Source organism: Tachysurus vachellii, chromosome 3 (assembly GCF_030014155.1).
Source record: "Tachysurus vachellii isolate PV-2020 chromosome 3, HZAU_Pvac_v1, whole genome shotgun sequence".
NCBI classification, from domain to species: Eukaryota; Metazoa; Chordata; class Actinopteri; order Siluriformes; family Bagridae; genus Tachysurus; species Tachysurus vachellii.
In genome coordinates this window covers 26,833,862-26,853,385 of record NC_083462.1, presented here as the reverse complement: position 1 = coordinate 26,853,385, position 19,524 = coordinate 26,833,862, and the positions used below count along the sequence as shown (strand labels likewise).

The 19,524-nt window shown below is 40.6% G+C and overlaps 1 protein-coding gene across 6 annotated transcripts in view; it reads right to left on the bottom strand.

Moving 5' to 3' along the window:
- Positions 1-6,749: 6,749 nt before the first annotated feature.
- mark3b (MAP/microtubule affinity-regulating kinase 3b) overlaps positions 6,750-19,524 on the bottom strand; it is a 56,432-nt gene continuing 43,657 nt past the window's right edge. Inside the window, exons 12-19 of one of the 6 annotated variants that reach the window (XM_060866523.1) lie at positions 19,476-19,524; positions 19,106-19,317; positions 18,804-18,907; positions 17,159-17,338; positions 15,979-16,245; positions 13,317-13,343; positions 10,083-10,127; positions 6,750-8,233 (exon numbers count right to left, since the gene is read on the bottom strand). The exon at positions 19,476-19,524 is cut by the window's right edge and continues 99 nt beyond it. In XM_060866523.1, the coding sequence (XP_060722506.1) occupies positions 7,888-8,233; positions 10,083-10,127; positions 13,317-13,343; positions 15,979-16,245; positions 17,159-17,338; positions 18,804-18,907; positions 19,106-19,317; positions 19,476-19,524 (1,230 nt within the window). In that variant the 3' untranslated portion in view covers positions 6,750-7,887. The remainder of the gene's footprint in view (positions 8,234-10,082; positions 10,128-13,316; positions 13,344-15,978; positions 16,246-17,158; positions 17,339-18,803; positions 18,908-19,105; positions 19,318-19,475) is intronic. The other 5 variants (XM_060866522.1, XM_060866516.1, XM_060866518.1 and 2 more) reach the window with 5 other exon arrangements.

The window sequence follows — 19,524 nt, the reverse complement described above, 5'->3', positions numbered from 1 at the left end:
ATCTGCACTACATGGGGAAGTAAAGGTCTGAGGGCAGATCACTCATAGAATAACTGGCCAGTATTGTGTTGTCCTGCTGCCACATTATCACATGGAGTTACAGCTCTTAAGCGTATTGTCACATTATAACACGGATATAACATTATATAACATTATAACAGGAAAGAGAAATGCGCAGCACATTTCTTAATATCAGTCTAAACTAATTCTTTTTATTGTGATTGAGCAAATTAATCTAGTGGGAATATTCAATTGTGAAAAATTGTAACTGCAGTGATTTTGCGTTAATTTTGCTTTAATCTAATCCAAAGCACACCACACACACTCAGATTCTGTAGCACTGCTGGACTGGTCCCACTATCTCGCAGGATACTATCTCGTAAGATATGACACCAGACTCTGTTCTAGCACCGAGGTGGTGGAGTGAACTTTCCATAGATGTCTGAACATCTTGGTCACTGGCTGTCACTTATATATTAAAATAAATTGTCTTTAAAGATTTTTTGCTGTGAAATTTCCCTTAGACTAATGCCATTCTGTGATGAGCTATTCATTGGTAGAGACTTCAACTTCATTATTTACTCAGGCAGATCTCTGTCCTGTTAGTAAAGGACTGAAATGATTTCAAAGACTCACAGTAGTCTCCGCATTTCCTCCTTGTCCTTGTTAAAGATGGGTTAATTAAAGCGGTGCTCTGCTCCTCACTGTGTTACCAGGCCTCAGGGGCACAGCAGCGTGAAATTGAGCTTCACACGCAAGCTAAGGTAAGGACAAGCTAAGGGCAAACTGTCTCATTATCTAAATAAGTTTTATTCTTATATTCTATACACTAAGTACCATAAGTATCACTTCCCTTGGACTGATAGTGCATAAACCTTTGGTGTATGAACATAGAGTATATCTAAATGATTGCAAAATGCACCACAGGATATAAAGTGATGACCCTAAACTAACCTTAGGGCCATTATCAGTGGTGCTTACAATGCAAAACGTTGATTGATTTCAGAGGTGGACTGAAAAGAGCAATCAGAGGCCCAGGCTGAAAGAGCTTTGATTTAAGCATAGGCTAGCAAAAACTTTCTGAGCTTCAGGTTTTACTGAGGTCACATAGAAATATGTGAAAGGGAAGGTTGTCAGGTGGAGCTGGTCAAGAGAGGAACATCCTGGAAAGGATCCATTTTTATTTTAAACAGAACATTTTCGATCCTAGCTTTATTAAACCATTTGCTAAAATGTGTCTCATCCTCCCATCTTCGTCTTATGAAGAAAACATGAATGATGAGCAGGTTTTTTATCCAGCTGCTAAATCATCCCAGCTAAGTGATCACCTCACCGTTTATCATAGAAGTACTCCTTTTATCCAAAACTTCCTCTTAGGATGAAAGCTAAACTCAAATGATGGCTGTGAGATTACTGCACATTAAGTCTCTAAAAGGTTTCAGTCTGGATTTTAGCTCAGGTATGGATCTCTGGTGAAAGCCCCTAATCGCTGATGCTTTAATGGCCATCAGTGGGGAGGCAGGATGATCGATGGCCAGAGTAGAGCAACAAAGCACTGCTCCTTTATTCGGCTGCCTATAACCCAGGAGACCCACTGTGCCTCACGTCTGAGACCCCAGATGGCCCCAAGGCAGCATGAGGGAACAGCCCGGAAACATCAAACTCTCCTCTAATAGCCTAATTGTGCAGATGGGTCACAAAATACTAATACTAATGAAGCCCAACGACAGATAAGAAGAAGTGGAATTACACAAATGTATATGGTTCTCCTTACATTGATTAAAATTTGTTCCCTTTTACATTTCCCATTGTCAGTAGATGAGACACAGGTCACTAGTGGTTAAATATGCATAAGATGAGATTTAAGAAAGAGGATGTGAAGTTTGGTTAAATTTATGAGGTAAGAGGCAGAAATCATAATCTGAAAAATATAATAAGTTTTAATCATAATCATAATAAAACATTATACAGTACAGTGTTCTCCAAACTAAATTAGGTGGCTAAAGGTTGTTGCACACCTGACCAATACATCTACGTCAAACCATTGCCGCAAATTTAGAAGCACAAAATCGTCTAGAATGTCATTGTATGTTGTAGCGTTAAAGTTTCACTTCACTGGAACTAAGAGGCCCAAATCTGTTCCAGCATTATTATGCTCCTGTGCCTAAACTGGTACTTGTTAAGGACTTCAGTAAGAGCTAGCAGCAGATTTACACCCCACTCAAGATCAGAGAGACCTCTGTGCAGAGAGGGAGCAAGTACCTTGGAGTACACTTTTCTGTGCACCTAACCTGGACTCATCATATCCATGCTCAAGCAAACAAAGCCAGACAACGGTTTCACCATCTGAGACAGCTGAGGAAATTCAGTCTCTTTAGCGACCCTGAAAAACATTCTATACTTGAGCTATAGGCAGTTTACTAACCCAGTGCATCTCAGCGTGGTACAGAAACTGCACACCCCAGGACCTCAGCCCTGCAGAGAGAGGTATGCCAAGCTGAGCAAGAAGGGTCAAGGGTGCCATAGGGTCTGCTCTTCACTCTCTTGCACGGTACCTACAGCAGGCCATGCAGTAACAGAGCTGCTAAAATCATTAAGGACTCCACCCTCCCTAGTAAACGTCTGTTCGTCCTGTTGCAATCAAGTAAGCACTTCAGTAGTCTGATAGCTGGAACTGAGTGTCTCAGGAGGAGCTTCTTCCCTCAGACTCCTTAATTCAGACATTTCCACTTTATAGTTCCCTTAGGAGTCCATCAAGAGTCTGTCACTCTAGTGACAAGAGTTCACTTTTACTGTATGTAGCACATTTGGTACATCTTTTTTTTTGTTTTGTTTTTAATTCTGTCCTCTTACTACATAAAACATAATTACACATAAATATTCTATATTCGATATTTCTATTTCCTCCTATTTGTATTCAGTCTTATTTTATATATATATATATATATATATATATATATATATATATATATATATATATATATATATTTTAGTATATTTATATGCACAGTTTAAGAAGGAGCATTCTATTTCACTGCAAGTGTACATAATAGTGTACATGACTCAGAAATAAACTCTAGGAATCTTGAAAGCAAGCACCATGAAGACATGACTTGCAAAGGATGATGCATATCTCCTCAACACCACTGAACACTTTAGGGATGAACTGGAAGACTGACTGCAATCAAGCCTTCTCACTCAACATCAGTAGCTTATCTCAATACTGCTCTTGTGTCTGAATAAATCCCCACAGTCACACTCCATCTAGTGGAAAGCCTTCCTAAAAGAGTGGAGCTTATTATAACAGCAAAGGGGAATAAATCTGGAATGGGATGTTCAGAGAGAATGTTACACACAGTTATAAACGGGATGATACGATGTCACTCAGATAAGAAGGAGTTTCCTTTTGAATCTGCTTTCTTTCTCATATTGTATCAGGGACTTTTTCCTCACCACCATCTTCTCTGGTTTGCCCATTCAGGTCCGTAGCCAGCCTATTGAAGGGGGGGTTCTTTTTTCAAAAAGTGGAGGTTCAAATACTTCATTCTAGTGACCTTTTATGCACTAGTTTGTGCTGGATTAGCTTGTCTGCTGGTATCTTAACGAGCACGCTTTTTGATGCACCTAAATTATTTACTGCATTGTTGTCAAATTGCTTCCTCATGTACCACCTTTGTCAGTCCATACACAGTTCATAAGTTTAAAGACCAAACTAACAACACTCTCACTCATTTTCTACCTCTTATCCGAACTACCTCGGGTCACGGGGAGCCTGTGCCTCATCTCAGGCGTCATCGGGCATCAAGGCAGGATACACCCTGGACGGAGTGCCAACACACACACTCTCATTCACTCACACAATCACACACTATGGACAATTTTCCAGAGATGCCAATCAACCTACCATGCATGTCTTTGGACCGGGGGAGGAAACCGGAGTACTCGGAGGAAACCCCCGAGGCACGGGGAGAACATGCAAACTCCACACACACAAGGTGGAGGGGGGAATTCGAACACCCAACCCTGGTGGTGTGAGGCGAACGTGCTAACCACTAAGCCACCGTGCCCCCCCTCACTAACAACAGAATAGATTTAATGAACTTTACTGAAGTATTAATAATAATTATTTTCATCATCATTTCTTGACTCTCTGTCAATGTCTCTTTGCTTGTTGCTGTATTTGTCTTGACACTTATGGATTTAGTACACTGGTCAGTTCCAATCTTCTTGGGTGCAATTATTACGTAACTAGTAAGTCATAGAGCATGCAAAAGAATAATGAATAAATCAATACGAATATTTGGTTGTCAGGTAGAGCATTACAAATGTATAAGGCTGTGCATATAAGACTGCTTGCATCTTTTAATTAAAAGCTATTTCAAATCAAATCTGTATTGAACCATGAAACAGTTAAGGAAATGAATTAGGTGCCATCTGGCCTGCTGGATGTGGTGGTGTCACCCACTCCCTCGCCTCATAACTCTCAGCTCTCCCCTGAGATCCCACAAGCCTCATCTGCCTTTCACCCTCTCAATATCGGTGTCAGTGTGCAGAGCCAAGCATCATCGCCTTTTAACTATGGGCCAAAAGCATTGGGTTTTGATTACACCCAGAGTATGGCTGTTTTTATTAGCAGTTTTAATCACAGATGGTGACTAAAACACACACCTGGTTCCAATTAATCAGTGTGTCACTTATTCAGTGATTCACTTATTCAAACAGAAAAGCAGCTGGCTAGTGAGTATGTAAAAAAAAAATAAAGTCATTACAGACTGAGCTGATGTATTAAAGACAATAAAGAGGTAAGTGCAAGGTTTTGAAAGTAGAGAAGACTAACGTAGACCTCATTATTCTGCGTAAGCCTGTGAAGAATATTTCATAACTGGTCTAAGTCTAGTGCTAATGACTCCTTTAAAATCAATATCATCAAACTGGGGATTTAAAGGGAAATCCATATAAAGGCAATAAAAAGAAAAGATTTAGAGGAAACGTTTCCATCGACTTACAGTGGCTTTGAAACGAGGGACAATTCATTGAATCTTTAACAAAACACAACAAGCCAAATATCTATGATTCTATATGGAGTTCACTATCATACTATATTTTTACTCTTCATGTAAAAATCTTTATCTGTCATTGTATTTTCGTGTGTAAAATGAATCGAATTTACACACTTAGTGATGTCTGGTACCAGGATGCCCTGAGTGAAGGGCTTTTAAAAAGGAAATTCTTCAAACTGGTCAAACGTTGCACAAATCTTGCACAAGTACGGAAAAGTGCAGACTGTTGCTGACTGTGCACATGTAGAAATCCATACAAAGTCCAGATCCAGGCAGAGAAAACATTTCTGGCTATGAGGTGAAAGATTATGCTGGAGATGTGTGAAGTTATACTCACACAAGGACATGGCATCACTTTTACATTCACACTTACACCAGACAAAACACCAGACACCAGCAGACAAAACACCAGACACCAGCAGACAAAACACAAAACACAGCAGCTGATTTAACCTAAGACTTGACTGAAGATTGACATCTAGTGGTTATAACACAAAAGTGCAAATTCTACTTTCCCTGTTCATGCCTTAAATAATTCCTCAACGTGGAATTTAATGTCACGAACGTGATCATTAACACATGTATGTATTATTATGAATTAGAAATAATTCAGAGCAACAGTTAAACGTGTTTGTTATAAATGTTTATTTATTACAGCAATAGATCTTCAGTAACTAATAGATTTTGTCTTGTCCTGCACTGTTTGCACCAGGTTGCACAGATGCACTTTATGTATATAGGACTAACTTACTTATAGCTCTGTCTTTGTTTTATGTAGCACCATGATCCTGGAGAAACATTGTCTCATTTCACTGTGTACTGCACCAGCTATATATGGTTGAAACGACAATAAAAGCTTCTTGACTTGACCCTGATCAGTGTTACAGTGCCGCTGAAGGCTTTCCAAGGAACACTGGGCAGGAAAACATCCTGGATGGGACACTAGTCTATCCCAGGCACGCACACACGTTTTGGAGAGGTGTGAGGAGCCATACACTCACTGCCTACGTTATTAGGAACATGTTGCTCACTATAACCTCAGATTCTAGTTCTTAGTCTAAACCAGTGTGGTTTTCTGATTTTGATGAGCTCATTCACCTCAACTTTCAATGGTATATGAGTGCTATGTGTTTCTGATCACCCCGGATGTAGAGTGAACATTTGTGTTACTACATTCGGTCTGGCAGCTTGAACCTCTCTGACGTTTTTCCTCCTCAGACATCTAACATCAACAAGGTGTTTCCACCCACAGAACTGTCGCTCACTCAATGTTTTTTGTTTCTCACAACATTCTGTTATCCCTACTGTGTGTAAAAAATACTCAAACCAACACATCCGATTCTAACACCCATGCCACCGTTAGTCAGAGATCAAATTTTTTCTTTCTTCTGATGTCTGATGAATAGTAACTGAAGCTCTTGTCCTGTATCTGTGGGATTCTTTAAGTGTCATTCCTGCCACATGATTGTGCAGTGTAGGTGTTCCTAATAAAGGGGACAGGGAGTACATGATGAACATACAAACTGCATACAGTACACAGTAAACAGCTTTCTTTGACCTGCTTTAATACTCTTTATATAACAACAATCCTCCAACAGCCGGTTGCAAACCACGATAAAACACACAAAGCCTTGTAAGTCCTACACCTCCAGCAGGTTCCACCACTGGTGTAAAGAAAGAGACGTAGGATTTTAGTTTTAGGTGTGTTTTAATGAAGACACTGATTAACCTTACCGTGTGATGAGTACATTAATTTCCATAATTTCCAACTCACAACCAGATTTAGAAAAGGAAAAGTATCAATATGTAGCTGTTGCAAAACTAAGGTACATTATTTACATTCCAAAAAAATTAAAAACAGTGCCATGGTTTTCTTTATGTATGGGAGTGAATACTGAGGCCTGAAAAAAAAGACATCGTGACTCAGGAGCTTGACTCCTCCATAGGCCATTTTCACCTCATCAGAATACAAACGACATTTCAATTCAACAACTTCCAATATATGTAACAAAAGGAAAAACAAGACACTTCATATGGTAATAAACTAAATATTCCAACAGACCAGGAAGGAAAATCTTCCTGCTCTGAATAAGTCTTTTAATTCTCTGAAAAGTGTTAGTCTCACAATGCATTACAACCATGAGGTTTCGCTAAGGTGCTGTGGCTGAACTCTCCTGCGACCTCACCGAGCTGCGTCTGTCAGCAGATTCATGGCACCACAGTCTATAAATAAGCAAATCATGTCCATCATTAGGCATATAGAACAGTTCAGTCCAACAGTTCAAAGTCAGTTCCTGTCTGGATATATGAGGAGGGAGAAATGTGACTGTACTGCTGTCAGAAGCTCTGGGAGGTGGGGTTGGGGGGTGCGGTGTATATTATTATTCCCTACCTAACACAACACACATAATCATGGCCATTTTTGCTTAGTATCAAAAAAAAAAAAAAGACCAAAGGAGTTGTGGGCAGGTACGGTACGGAGAGAAAGAGAAATACTGTGACTCAGTCATCCCTCGGTTTTAAATGTAGGGTTAACTATAGGCTTATTGGGCACCTATACGCAGTAGTGCATAAATAAAACAGAAACCCACCAATCATTTCTTTTCCATACAGTTTTTAGACCATCAGTCACAATAATAATAATAATAATAATAATAATAATAATAATAATAATACCACCTAAGGCATGATTCTATACATTTTATTACACATTTCTTTAAGCATCAATCCTTGAATCTGCTACTTCTTTAAACAGAAAAAAATATATTTTTGTATGCCTTAGTCTTTGTCACATTTTCACATTTTGATTATTATTATTTTTTAATTTTTACAGCTTTAGCTCATTGGCAATTTTTGAGGCTATGTTCTTGAATGCTATGGACGTTCCCGATATCCGTTTGAAGCGCACACCATTGAGAGAGAGACGGGGCAATTTGCACACTTCCATCTCCCACTGAACGAGGCTCTCGGCATGGCCGTCGCCATGGACACAGAGCAACAGGAAGCATTCGCGTTGCTCGTAGTCACAATTGTTAGCATCGAGCACTTTGCGGATCTCTCGCATCATGTCGCTGGGCTCCATGGCCGACGTGGTCTTCATGCTCCAGGTGAAACGCAGGGAACGTGGTTTGGTGTCTTTCTGGTCCTCCTTCTGATCCCCAGACACATTCCGACTGCCAGAAAAAAGGGACAGCGGTTACAGTTACGGCTAACTGTGGTCTAGAGGTCAGTTCTATTCAGTGTTATTTGTTATCAAAACTTAGTAAGATAATCAATCGCTGGTTAACAGAGCAGGAGAAGTGAAACAGGTGCTAGATCATGTATATTATCCTGTGTAGAAATGCATGCATGGAAGCACAGCGTGCAGCAAACACAAACACCAGGTTCTGCATGCAAATATATGAGAAGAGCTCAGGGGAAAAAACATAGGGGAGCAAACAGTTCACTCAGCCACAGAAATAATATCCACCGCCCAGACGAGTAGATATTAGAGTCACTCAAGGCAGAGGTTCTCTTAAAGGCTCTAATGCAAAACACCCAGCACTGCAGATCAACTGTAAGGCCTTATAGCAAAAAAACTATATACACCGGAAATGATGCTAATAATAATAATAATAATAATAATAATAATAATAATACTAACAAGAAAAAACATCCACTGACAATATATAGTAGTTGGTTTATATCTGTTGCTATGGAGTGACAATTAGATGACCTCTGCTGACCAGAAGTGATTGCGTTGATGAACAATTCTCAGCACAGCAGTAACACATAGGTTATCTGCATAGTGGTGCTCCTACAGTGGACTGTTTCTGATGGTGGATTGTTTTAAGATAAACCTAGAAAAAAACACATTATGCAGCTGGAGAGAGAAGACAATTGTACCTAATTATAGATTACTACTCAGAGATGAATAATTATCCAATTTCAATTAATGGTGTACTTTAATGTCTTTTCCAATAGATGGCAGCACAGCAGATAAAATGCTTTTAAAACAAGGTCTTTAATATTTCCATGTTCTGAAGTAAATATAAATTCAAATAAACCAACAAACAAAAAAGAGGATATTATAATATTAAGGTGTCAGACTTGAGGCCCAGCAGTAACATATTCCCTGCTGCCAAATATACAAAAAAAAAAAAAGAAATAATACAAAAAAATCCTTCAACACAGTAATGTTACGTAGAATTTACACCAGATGTACAGTGTAAAGGTCACATACTGACTGTAAGTCCAATTCACACCACACCACACCTCACCTCAATGATCTAACTACAATTACAGCCACATGTACGAGAGTGTCAGAAATGACTAATTTGGACAGACCGAGAAAGCTGCATTTACGCGCACACACACACAAACAAAACTTATTTCTGTAGATCTGTAGATCACTAAGGACAAATGTATACAAGTATTAAAAATAAATACATTTCCCCACATTGCTGTTTTTGCACACTACATTTCAATAGCTCTTTTAACTGCTGCCACGACATAAGCTTGTATATGTTTACAATTGCTGCACAACGTACTTTAGAATACAGTATGCACACTTCTCAGCGCTATTCTGTGTACTTTGTGTATTTGTCTTTTATTGTCTGTTTGCATTGTCCTTGTCTCACACTGTTGCACATGTTGCACTTTATGTGGTTAGGACTTAAGTCCTCAGCTCTATGTTGTTCTTTGCCTTATTTTATGTAGCTTTATGTTGTTTTTTTGTAGCACCGTGGTCCTGGAGAAACGTTGTCTCATTTCACTGTGTACCGAGTCAGCTATATATGGTTGAAATGACAATAAAAGCTTCTTGACTTGACTTCAGAACTGTCTGGTTATCTGAGTCATATAACCCTGTTAACTGCCAATGTATATACCACCGTGAAGTGTTTTATCAGTGTGAAAGTGAGGATCCGGAAACAGACCCATCCCCTTGAGGAGAGTTCCAGCTCTGTAGAGGCTGTAGACAGGAAGCACAGTGAGAGGACAGGGGACACACTGCATGACGCCAAACTGGGCGTCCTGTCTCACCTTGAGCCCTCGTGTCTGCCATTCCTCTCAAACTCTGCTGGTACTCTTTATAACCAAAACATAAGAAGAAAAGAGGTCAAAGGTGAAGACAAATGAAAATGAAAGGGGGGAAATAATAACTCACATCACATAGAGGGTAATAACACACATTTTAATAAAGCCAGCACAAAAAAGGAGATCGCATGATCATAGCGAAAAACTTCATAGACTTCATATTCAATTTCCTGTGAATTAAGGTGAGGATATTGCTCATGCACTCAAACACAGAATGTGATCAAACAAGGGGACGAGGATTCTTCAGCTGCAGGAATGAATTTCCTGACCTAAAGGAGTCAAACACGGTGTCAGTTGAACCCTCCTTCGGGTACTCGGAAAGAAAACATGATACGCAGAGCAAGAAACAGGAAGAGGGGTTTTAATTTATCCCCTTGCTCAGGACTACAGAGAAAAACTCCCTCTTTATAAAAGAGCAGCTCAACATAACGAGTGTTTACACTCCCTTGTGCATTTACACAGGGTGTAATTTGGAGGGTAGCACAGAGTTCATGAGACGTAGTGGGCTGGAATTACAGCTCAGCACAAGAAACTGAATGATCAAGTGTTCCTACAATAACAAGCTGCTTCATAGTGAATGATTCTGATTTGGCTGTGTAAGTGATTGGGGGAAAGAAAAGGCAGAAAAAGGCATAAGATGCTCACTTGCTTGTGATTACAGTGTTGGTCCTTAAATGAACTTTCTTTAACTGCCTCAAGCTGCTGTCTAAGGCTTTGTATCAGTTATTGATAATTATTCTAGGTATTTTTTAACCCTGTACCTATGATGCAAACATCAGAATGTCTTTTATTCAATATCACACATTTTAGCGCATTTATAAAGATGAGCATAAAGGTTCAACAAAGTCAGTGAAATTTTTTATTTAACCACTCTGAATGTCAAAGCAACGCATCCCTATACACATTTTGTTGGCTGTGACTATGATGAGAAACCAATCAGAATCATGTGTTTTTGCCGGTTTTGATGTGAAAACCAGACAGCTGCTACACTCTGATCTTAATTATAGCAAGATAACAGTGTGTACAGTAAAATACACAAGGTTTACTGAAGGAGCAGTGCAAAACTGACAGTTCTGGGTATTACTAGTTATCTTATTTGGACTATTTTAAGGGTCTGATTAATGACTGATTAATATTTAAATGCCCAATTCATACCATCGCTGCTTGTATTGTGCTGCTTGTCATTCAGCCATTTCAATTGTACACAGCTCACTCCCCGTGTCTCTCTCTCGCTCACTCCCCGTGTCTCTCTCTCGCTCACTCCCCGTGTCTCTCTCTCGCTCACTCTCCGTGTCTCTCTCTCGCTCACTCTCCGTGTCTCTCTCTCGCTCACTCTCCGTGTCTCTCTCTCGCTCACTCTCCGTGTCTCTCTCTCGCTCACTCTCCGTGTCTCTCTCTCGCTCACTCTCCGTGTCTCTCTCTCGCTCACTCTCCGTGTCTCTCTCTCGCTCACTCTCCGTGTCTCTCTCTCGCTCACTCTCCGTGTCTCTCTCTCGCTCACTCTCCGTGTCTCTCTCTCGCTCACTCTCCGTGTCTCTCTCTCGCTCACTCTCCGTGTCTCTCTCTCGCTCACTCTCCGTGTCTCTCTCTCGCTCACTCTCCGTGTCTCTCTCTCGCTCACTCTCCGTGTCTCTCTCTCGCTCACTCTCCGTGTCTCTCTCTCTCGCTCACTCTCCGTGTCTCTCTCTCGCTCACTCTCCGTGTCTCTCTCTCTCGCTCACTCTCCGTGTCTCTCTCTCTCGCTCACTCTCCGTGTCTCTCTCTCGCTCTCTCTCCGTGTCTCTCTCCCCGTCTCTCTCCGTGTCTCTCTCCCCGTCTCTCTCCGTGTCTCTCTCTCCGTGTCTCTCTCTCCGTGTCTCTCTCTCCGTGTCTCTCTCTCCGTGTCTCTCTCTCCGTGTCTCTCTCTCCGTGTCTCTCTCTCGCTCTCTCTCCGTGTCTCTCTCTCGCTCTCTCTCCGTGTCTCTCTCTCGCTCTCTCTCCGTGTCTCTCTCTCGCTCTCTCTCCGTGTCTCTCTCTCGCTCTCTCTCCGTGTCTCGCTCCGTGTCTCTCTCGCGCTCTCGCTCCGTGTCTCTCTCGCTCTCTCTCCGTGTCTCTCTCGCTCTCTCTCCGTGTCTCTTTCTTGCTCACCCACCAACTACATTAACTCCTCTCTGCACATTCCTATCTGTCCACTTAAAGACCTCCTTTACTTTAACTTTACTCACAGTCCCTGTGCTTGGTTACTGCTGAGTCTGTAGACTGTTACAGTGAAAATTGTGGGATTGTGCTGGGCTGATCTTCTCTAATCAAACAACAGCAGGTGGATAATAAAGACATGTGAGACATACAAGTAGAGTGTTTGATTAAGAGGAAAAAGATATTTGGGATTTAAACCGTCCAAACAACTACTTGTGAGTCCTGTCCCTTGTGGGAGTTTACAGCTCAGAGAGAAACATGTTAGCTGTGTGTGAAGTCTGAGTTCTTTCACAGCAGGGTCATATTTCGGAAGATTTTGCCTGGACAGATCAGGGGAAGACTGACAGGGGTGGGTCAGAAGATCTAGAGCGGTAAGATCTACAACTAGGACAGAATACTGGAGCATCGGAGTAGGGCCAAAAACAAGAGGGCGGCTCGAGAAAGAAAAGGAAAAAAAATAAAATAAAAAAATAATGTTCTCGGTACCTGAACTCCAGACATCTTGCAACAAATCACTCTCAATCACCACATCTGTCAGCGGCCAAATTTAGCGCCCAGTACGGTGGCCTGAATTACAGAACCAGGAGTTTATCTTGCAAGTAAAGTGAGGGGATGATTTCAAAATGAAAACATCCCAAGTGTACTTCTAAATCAAAACGTAAAACAGTCACAAACTGTGAAACTGTACTGTGAAATCCGTCACAGTAAAATAAATCCCCGCTGTAAAATAATGTTTGACATTAATAAAATATTAAAATAAAAACAAATACAAAAAAAGTGTTGTGTACATTTCCATCCTGTAGAGAGGCATGCACATGTTATTAGTAGAGATTCTGGTGAGTCGGTTTCTTTCCATCAGGACAGCAGTGATCTCAGACATGCTCAATCGCACTCCGATTAAGGCACACGGATCAAGGAGTGAGTATCAGGCAATTAATTCAGCACTTTGCCACACTGTGTTAATGTTAACTCATGGCCACACTCACACCGAATTGAGGATCCTACCTTTTGGTAAACCTGAATGACATGTTTCTATAAAACAAACACACAATGTAAAGAGGCATCAATTACAATCTACAATCTGAAGGGCAAACACAAGGTAAGAAAAACACGCAAAAGAAGTCATTTCAAGGAAACTACAAAGACACAGCGAAAATGCAGGCACGGGCATTTCTAATGGAGAAAACATGAAGGGAAAAAGTGAGCATAGTAAAGAGGTCAAGAGTGCTGCTATTTTCCAGATTATAATAATGTGTTCTCCTAACAATGCTTAGAGTAGCCTTTAATTCTCAGAAACCTTCACAGCCTTTAGAACAACCTTTAGATTCAGGTCCTGTTACTGAGTCTAGCTCTGCTCTTGTTCTGCTGTAATAAAAACCTAACTGACCAGGTAACTAATAAGTGGTAGTTAATCTAGTTAATCATCTATATTACCATTTTATTTAACTTATTTAATGTAAACACTGTATATCCTGCACTTGCTGCTATTGCACTCTGGTTAGACCTAAACTGCATTTCGTTGCCTTGTACCTGTACATGTGTAATGACAATAAAGTTGAACGTAATCTAATCTAATCTAATAACAAGGTATGGACAGCTAGTTTACGTGCGAATATTATAATAAGGTTGAATTTGATTCTTTAGTATTACCATTTTTTGACAATGTTTCTATGTAGCACACTGTATTCGTGTCCCTGACCTCAAAAGTCGTTTGCCACCGATTCAGCTGGTGTCGTGTCTTTACGTCACACACAACAGACATTATAGGAACAGTTAGCGTTTTTATTTTCTCTCTGCATTTTAAACCACAAGGTAATGATGTCTTATAGCAGAAGAGCCACATGCTTTGGTATGAATTTGGTGTTTTGCCCGATTTCATCAGTGTCCCCTGATTCTGAAAACATAGTAAAGATAAAAATTGACATTAACTTTTCAGATTTGTGTTGAATGTCTGTGGCAACCATAAACCATTGTTAAAAACAAGGGGGAAAAAAATAATCTGAACTGCCAATATATTGCCAATATGTTGCTGAATACACAGACGTAGCATTTATGAAATGTTACATTGATAATTGTACTGTAATTATTGTACTGCAAATAAAGTATCATTATTGAGCAGAGTATAAAATATCTCTTGATCCAGCACATCATATTCATTTGCATGCCATTATTGAAATCCATTCTGCTCCAAAAGTTACTCGTGCACACAACTGATTGAAGCCTCCTCCATCAAGTTATGGAAATATTAGCTTAAGTTCAGAATCATGTGTAACTGAGATGCACACAGTGTGAAACTCTCCCCAACTTCTAACTTCGGCCTAGAGCTTTACTTCTAGACCTGCATTTGAGCTCTAACAAAGATGTGCAAAATTTACTGCAAAAAATGTACTCCTCACTGCACACTCACTTAAATCAACCCCTGAAGCTTATTTCGCTCCACTTTTCCAATCAGCTTACTGCAAAAATGCTAAATTAATCATAGCAAAACCTGCTTGTTCCAGTATTTTCCCATAAATAAAATAAAAGAATTTTAGCCACCTCCAAACGCGGTCTGATTCTGAATGTCATATTCGAGGAGACAGAGTAAAAAATTCAGACAGTAATGTGTCATGTTAGACTTCTGCTCTCCCCACACAATTTAGAATAAAGCAAACACACACAGCAGGCCCCCCCCCATGATTTTAGTTTCACATCGGCTTGAATCACTTGGTTAGGCCTAGAAAATGTAATAAACGTAGTGATTCTATTGCAGTAATTAATTCTGAGTGCTTGTAATTCACTAGATAAACAGCTTTTACTCCATGTTCAAAGCTTTACAAGATCACTGTACAGTATCCTGTTACACCACTCTGACTGACAGTTAACAGCTTAACCAAAGACACACAAGGTCAGAACATGGTCTTTGTTCCTTTTATTCCTTCATTAAAATCTAACATTTAACCTAGGTTTCTGAGGAAAGTGCTCAGCACAGAGCAAAGTTTGTATTCCTTATCATGCCACTATCTCAAAGCTGAAGGTCTCCAGTGTGTTGTGAGTTCAAGCTTCAGTTTATCTAGTTTGGTTTGGTTATTTCTGCTCATCAACACAACTGTTTTATTATGTGTTATTATTCCCAAACATGATACTTTCTGAAGCATGTGATTTCACTTGGGTGATCAAGCAGAAATAACACTAACAAACAGGAGATCTGCTGAAGTACAGCGTGCTTATTGTAAAAATGAGTCTGAAGTAAGAATAACGACATGCATGTGGATTCACATTCAAGTTATATCTCCTGTAAAACAAAATAAATATGGAAAATATGATAAACAGGACGTTTGTCTGTATGCACGCTGATACTATGTGCTTTTGTTTTGCATGAGCTTGCACAGAGGAAGCATTAAAAGATGGGAGGAGGACAGGAAACTACATTGGTAGGGTTTAGTGAGATCACCAGAATTTTTGTCTGGTGACTTTCACTTTCAGAAATTTTGCAAAGACCACCATCTACTCCACTGCTCGCTGTATTTATTTAACGAGGCACAGAATTCGTGATAAAAAGTTACCTGTAATTTCACTGATGGTTTGGAAAAAAATATAACGCTTTGAAACAGCAAAAAAATAAATAAATAAAAACAAACAGAAGTGTCATAAATGTCATGTTTGATGTGTTAACTTATGTGCTTACCTGCGTGTGAGCTTGGAGGTAAGTTTGGTGAAGAGGTTGGTGGAGCCACGGCTGCGGGACTGTGAGAGCGGTGTCGCGTCGTGGGAGAGGGTGGGTGAGGCAGGGGGTCCGTTGTACGTGGCCGTGCGCCGATCTCGCAGCTGGCCGCCGTGGAAGGTGCTGCGGCTCGCCGTGCCTCTTGGGAAACGCAGGCGGTCTGGTGGTGTGGTGCTACTGACGCTGTGAGTGGAAGCCCCAGGGTTTCGCTGTGAAGAGGCCGTGGTTGTGCTGAGAGGCAGAAAGGTGTGGTGAGGGAAATTTTTCTCAAAGATTATAAATGTAACATAGAAGTAAATCTAGGCAAGAATATACTCGTGTTATTGATTTTTTTCCCCTCAGTTTCAATACAGTACCATTATTAAAGCTCCATATTTGATGCTCATTACATGCTGATCTGACACTGACATCCTCTAGTAATCAACATCAAATAAAAAGTGTAATGTATTTGTATGTTCTTGTTCCTGCCTCATCACACATTATAGAAAACTCTTTCATAAATGCTCAACTGTCAAAAAAGCAGGTTGTAGTTTAAAACTGCTGTAAATAGTGAAGAGATTCAGAATCCAATAAAACTGATAAGGCATGAGCCAGAGTTAATGATGCGCTCATCTAGTTCATTTCCCTGCCACGTTATGCACGGAAATAGGAGGAAGCATCATCTGGGACACTTCAACTTCAATTTGTACTCGTGTCTCTCGCTTCATCAGTTCATTAGCTACAACCACTGTGGTCTATCTTTGACCTCTTTACAATACAATCACACTCTCTCACACACTGATCTTACATGGATCAGGAGTGTGGAATATTTATCTGCTAACATCATGTTAAACATAGATTTATTTAGATGGTTATTTAAACAAATAATATTAGACTTGTGTATAAAATATGAACATAGTTCCACAATGTAGTGGGATTACACATGGGAAGTTAGCGTGGGCAGTTTGATCACACAGAAGAGTGAAGGACTGTATCAGACACGCCTTGACTGAACAGGTGGAGGAGCGGGAGAGGGTCCCGACAGGGATAAGTGGCAGGCAGTCAAAAGGTGTTATAAATGCAGTCAGTAGAGAGGGCAGGGGGCATTAGAGTGAGGGTGGGTTCACGGTGCAGTTAGTGAGTCAGACATTGAGCTCGTCTTTACTTGGGCCTGAAGAGTTCAGCGAGGCCGTCACTAGGGGGCAGTGTAGAGCGGTAGGTGTGGCCTGAAGCTGAAACTGGCGGGGCTTTGTGGTGCCTCAGACGGACCGAGGCAGAAGAAGCAGTGAGAGCAGCAGCATATGAAGATGGACTTGCGGCGGCACACGCTGACATTTCACTCAGGCTGGCCAAGCAGTCAGCAGAAAACAATGTGCATTTAAATAAAACAGTAACAATGCTGGATAACAGCGCAAGAAGAATGCAGAAAGAGAGAGGGAGGGAGAGAAAGACAGAGGGAAAGAGAGAGAGAAAGAGAACGAGAGAGAACGAGAGAGAGAAGGGAGAGAGAGAGAGAGAGAGAGAGAGAGAGAGAGAGAGAGACAGTACAGCACACTTTTTGCATTCTTCCTTTGTTTGTTGTGTCCACTGCAGTTACCAGTGATGTAAAAGCGCCACATTTTGTCAGAGACTGTACGGCTACCACCAATACAGTGTAATCAGATCTATATTTCATATATCAATTTTAAAATTTTCTTTGTAAAGTTTAAGCCATATCGGATTCTATTGACTGTTTTTCTGTTTTTCTACACACATGGACATACAATGTATTTATTTAGCAGCATTGAGCTTTTTAGAGACTGCGAGTGAGAAAACATCATTTACTTTTAGAAAACTAAGACTGCATGATATGTGGCTTATACATGTTATTGATGTTCTAGCAGCCCCTTTGAAAAAAAAACGCTCTTCACGCTGATTCTAGTTCCTTCTATTAATGCACTCCCAGTGCAGGAGGAACGGAGACAGTTATACAACCCAAACAAAGAGAGTTGTTAAGAGACGCCTCCACAGCGTTCACATTCACTATGCTGCAAAGTGGATATGCACACTGGGTGACTAAATACGGCAGCGCAAAAGGCAGCATCCGCATCTAATCACTGACGTGTGGTGTGTGTCTGTAAGGGACTATATAAGTGATGACCACAATTGGTCCAGAAAAAAAATCTTAGCAGGGCATCTGCAAATGATGGAATTACTTCAAGTCCCCATGTAAATTGAATCCCACAGAAACAAGGATTTTTATTTCGCTTAATTTGACGAGTCGGGTAAAAACAACCCTGTTAGAATCTATTGTCTAATCAAGGTGCTTCTTAGGACTATGAATTTAGCTTGAATAAGTACAATTTAACAAATCACATTTACAGCAACAGAGTAGAAAGAAAATCTTATTTTGTTCAAAAGGAAAGCTCAAATATTAAAAGTTGGAAGGAATGAACTCTGCCCAGATAAAGCGTCCATTGGTCAAAGCTCAGTTTGGTGTGGAGACGGAATGAGCTACCAAAGGCTTTATTTATTAAAAAAAAAAAAAAAAAAAAAAACACTTTCAGTGAATAATGAAAATAGAGGAAATGATTCATGCTCATCTTATTCCTGTATAGAGAGCAAAATGCTGGAAAGGGAACAAAGACATGAACAGAACAATAACCCCGAAGCACCAAAAAAAGCCGATAAACAATTCAGCTCCTCCGAACAATTTCTATATACATGTTAGCACTGGTTCAATACTCCATCTGTAAAATCCTAAAACAAGCAAGAACTGTCTCTCGATCACTGATTTGTGCATGTTGTCTATTATGTCTCGATGAGCTCACCTGTTTTCTTTGCCGTTCTGGATGACAGAGTGCCGGTCCGCAGCGTTGCGTTCACTACAAACATAAGTATTTCTCCTGGTCATCCCCCCAGACACAGAATTACTCTGTGGAAATAGAACCACATTTAAATGCAGAGACTGCATGGTAGAAAAAAAGGTTAAAGTAACCTTTAAGGTCTGTAAAGTCTTTAAAAGCTAAAATGTACTTTTCTAATAGTATAATAAAAATATAAATAATATGGCTATAATAAAAAAGCATGTGATTTCAGAGGACAGAGAGAGGGAGAGAAGCTGGTGACTTACCCCAGGGGCAGTGGAGCCCTTCTTGCGGTCAGGAATGTCAGCCTTGTTTGGATTGTTGGCATTGCCCAGCAGGGGGCTCGGAGGTGCCATGCCTCGGCTCCCAGAAGAGCTGGATTTGCGAGGTTGGGCACTGCTGTCCTCTTTGTGCTCATTATCTGCTGTGGTAGTCTGGCTCCTCTTGGGGTAACCCACTGACGGAATAGCTGGACCAGCTGTGGTAAGAGGCACAGGACAGAATGGGACAGATAAACCATGAGAAACAGAGACAGAGCTTAGGCATAAATCACTAACAGCACATTATTTGTGACAATTTCACAATATCACTATATTCCCAAGCAGCTAGATGCAGATGCAGTGTGATGGCACTCACCCTGGTCACTGAAGCGCCGCTGTTTCTGGTTAGAGGTGCTCCGCTGGAC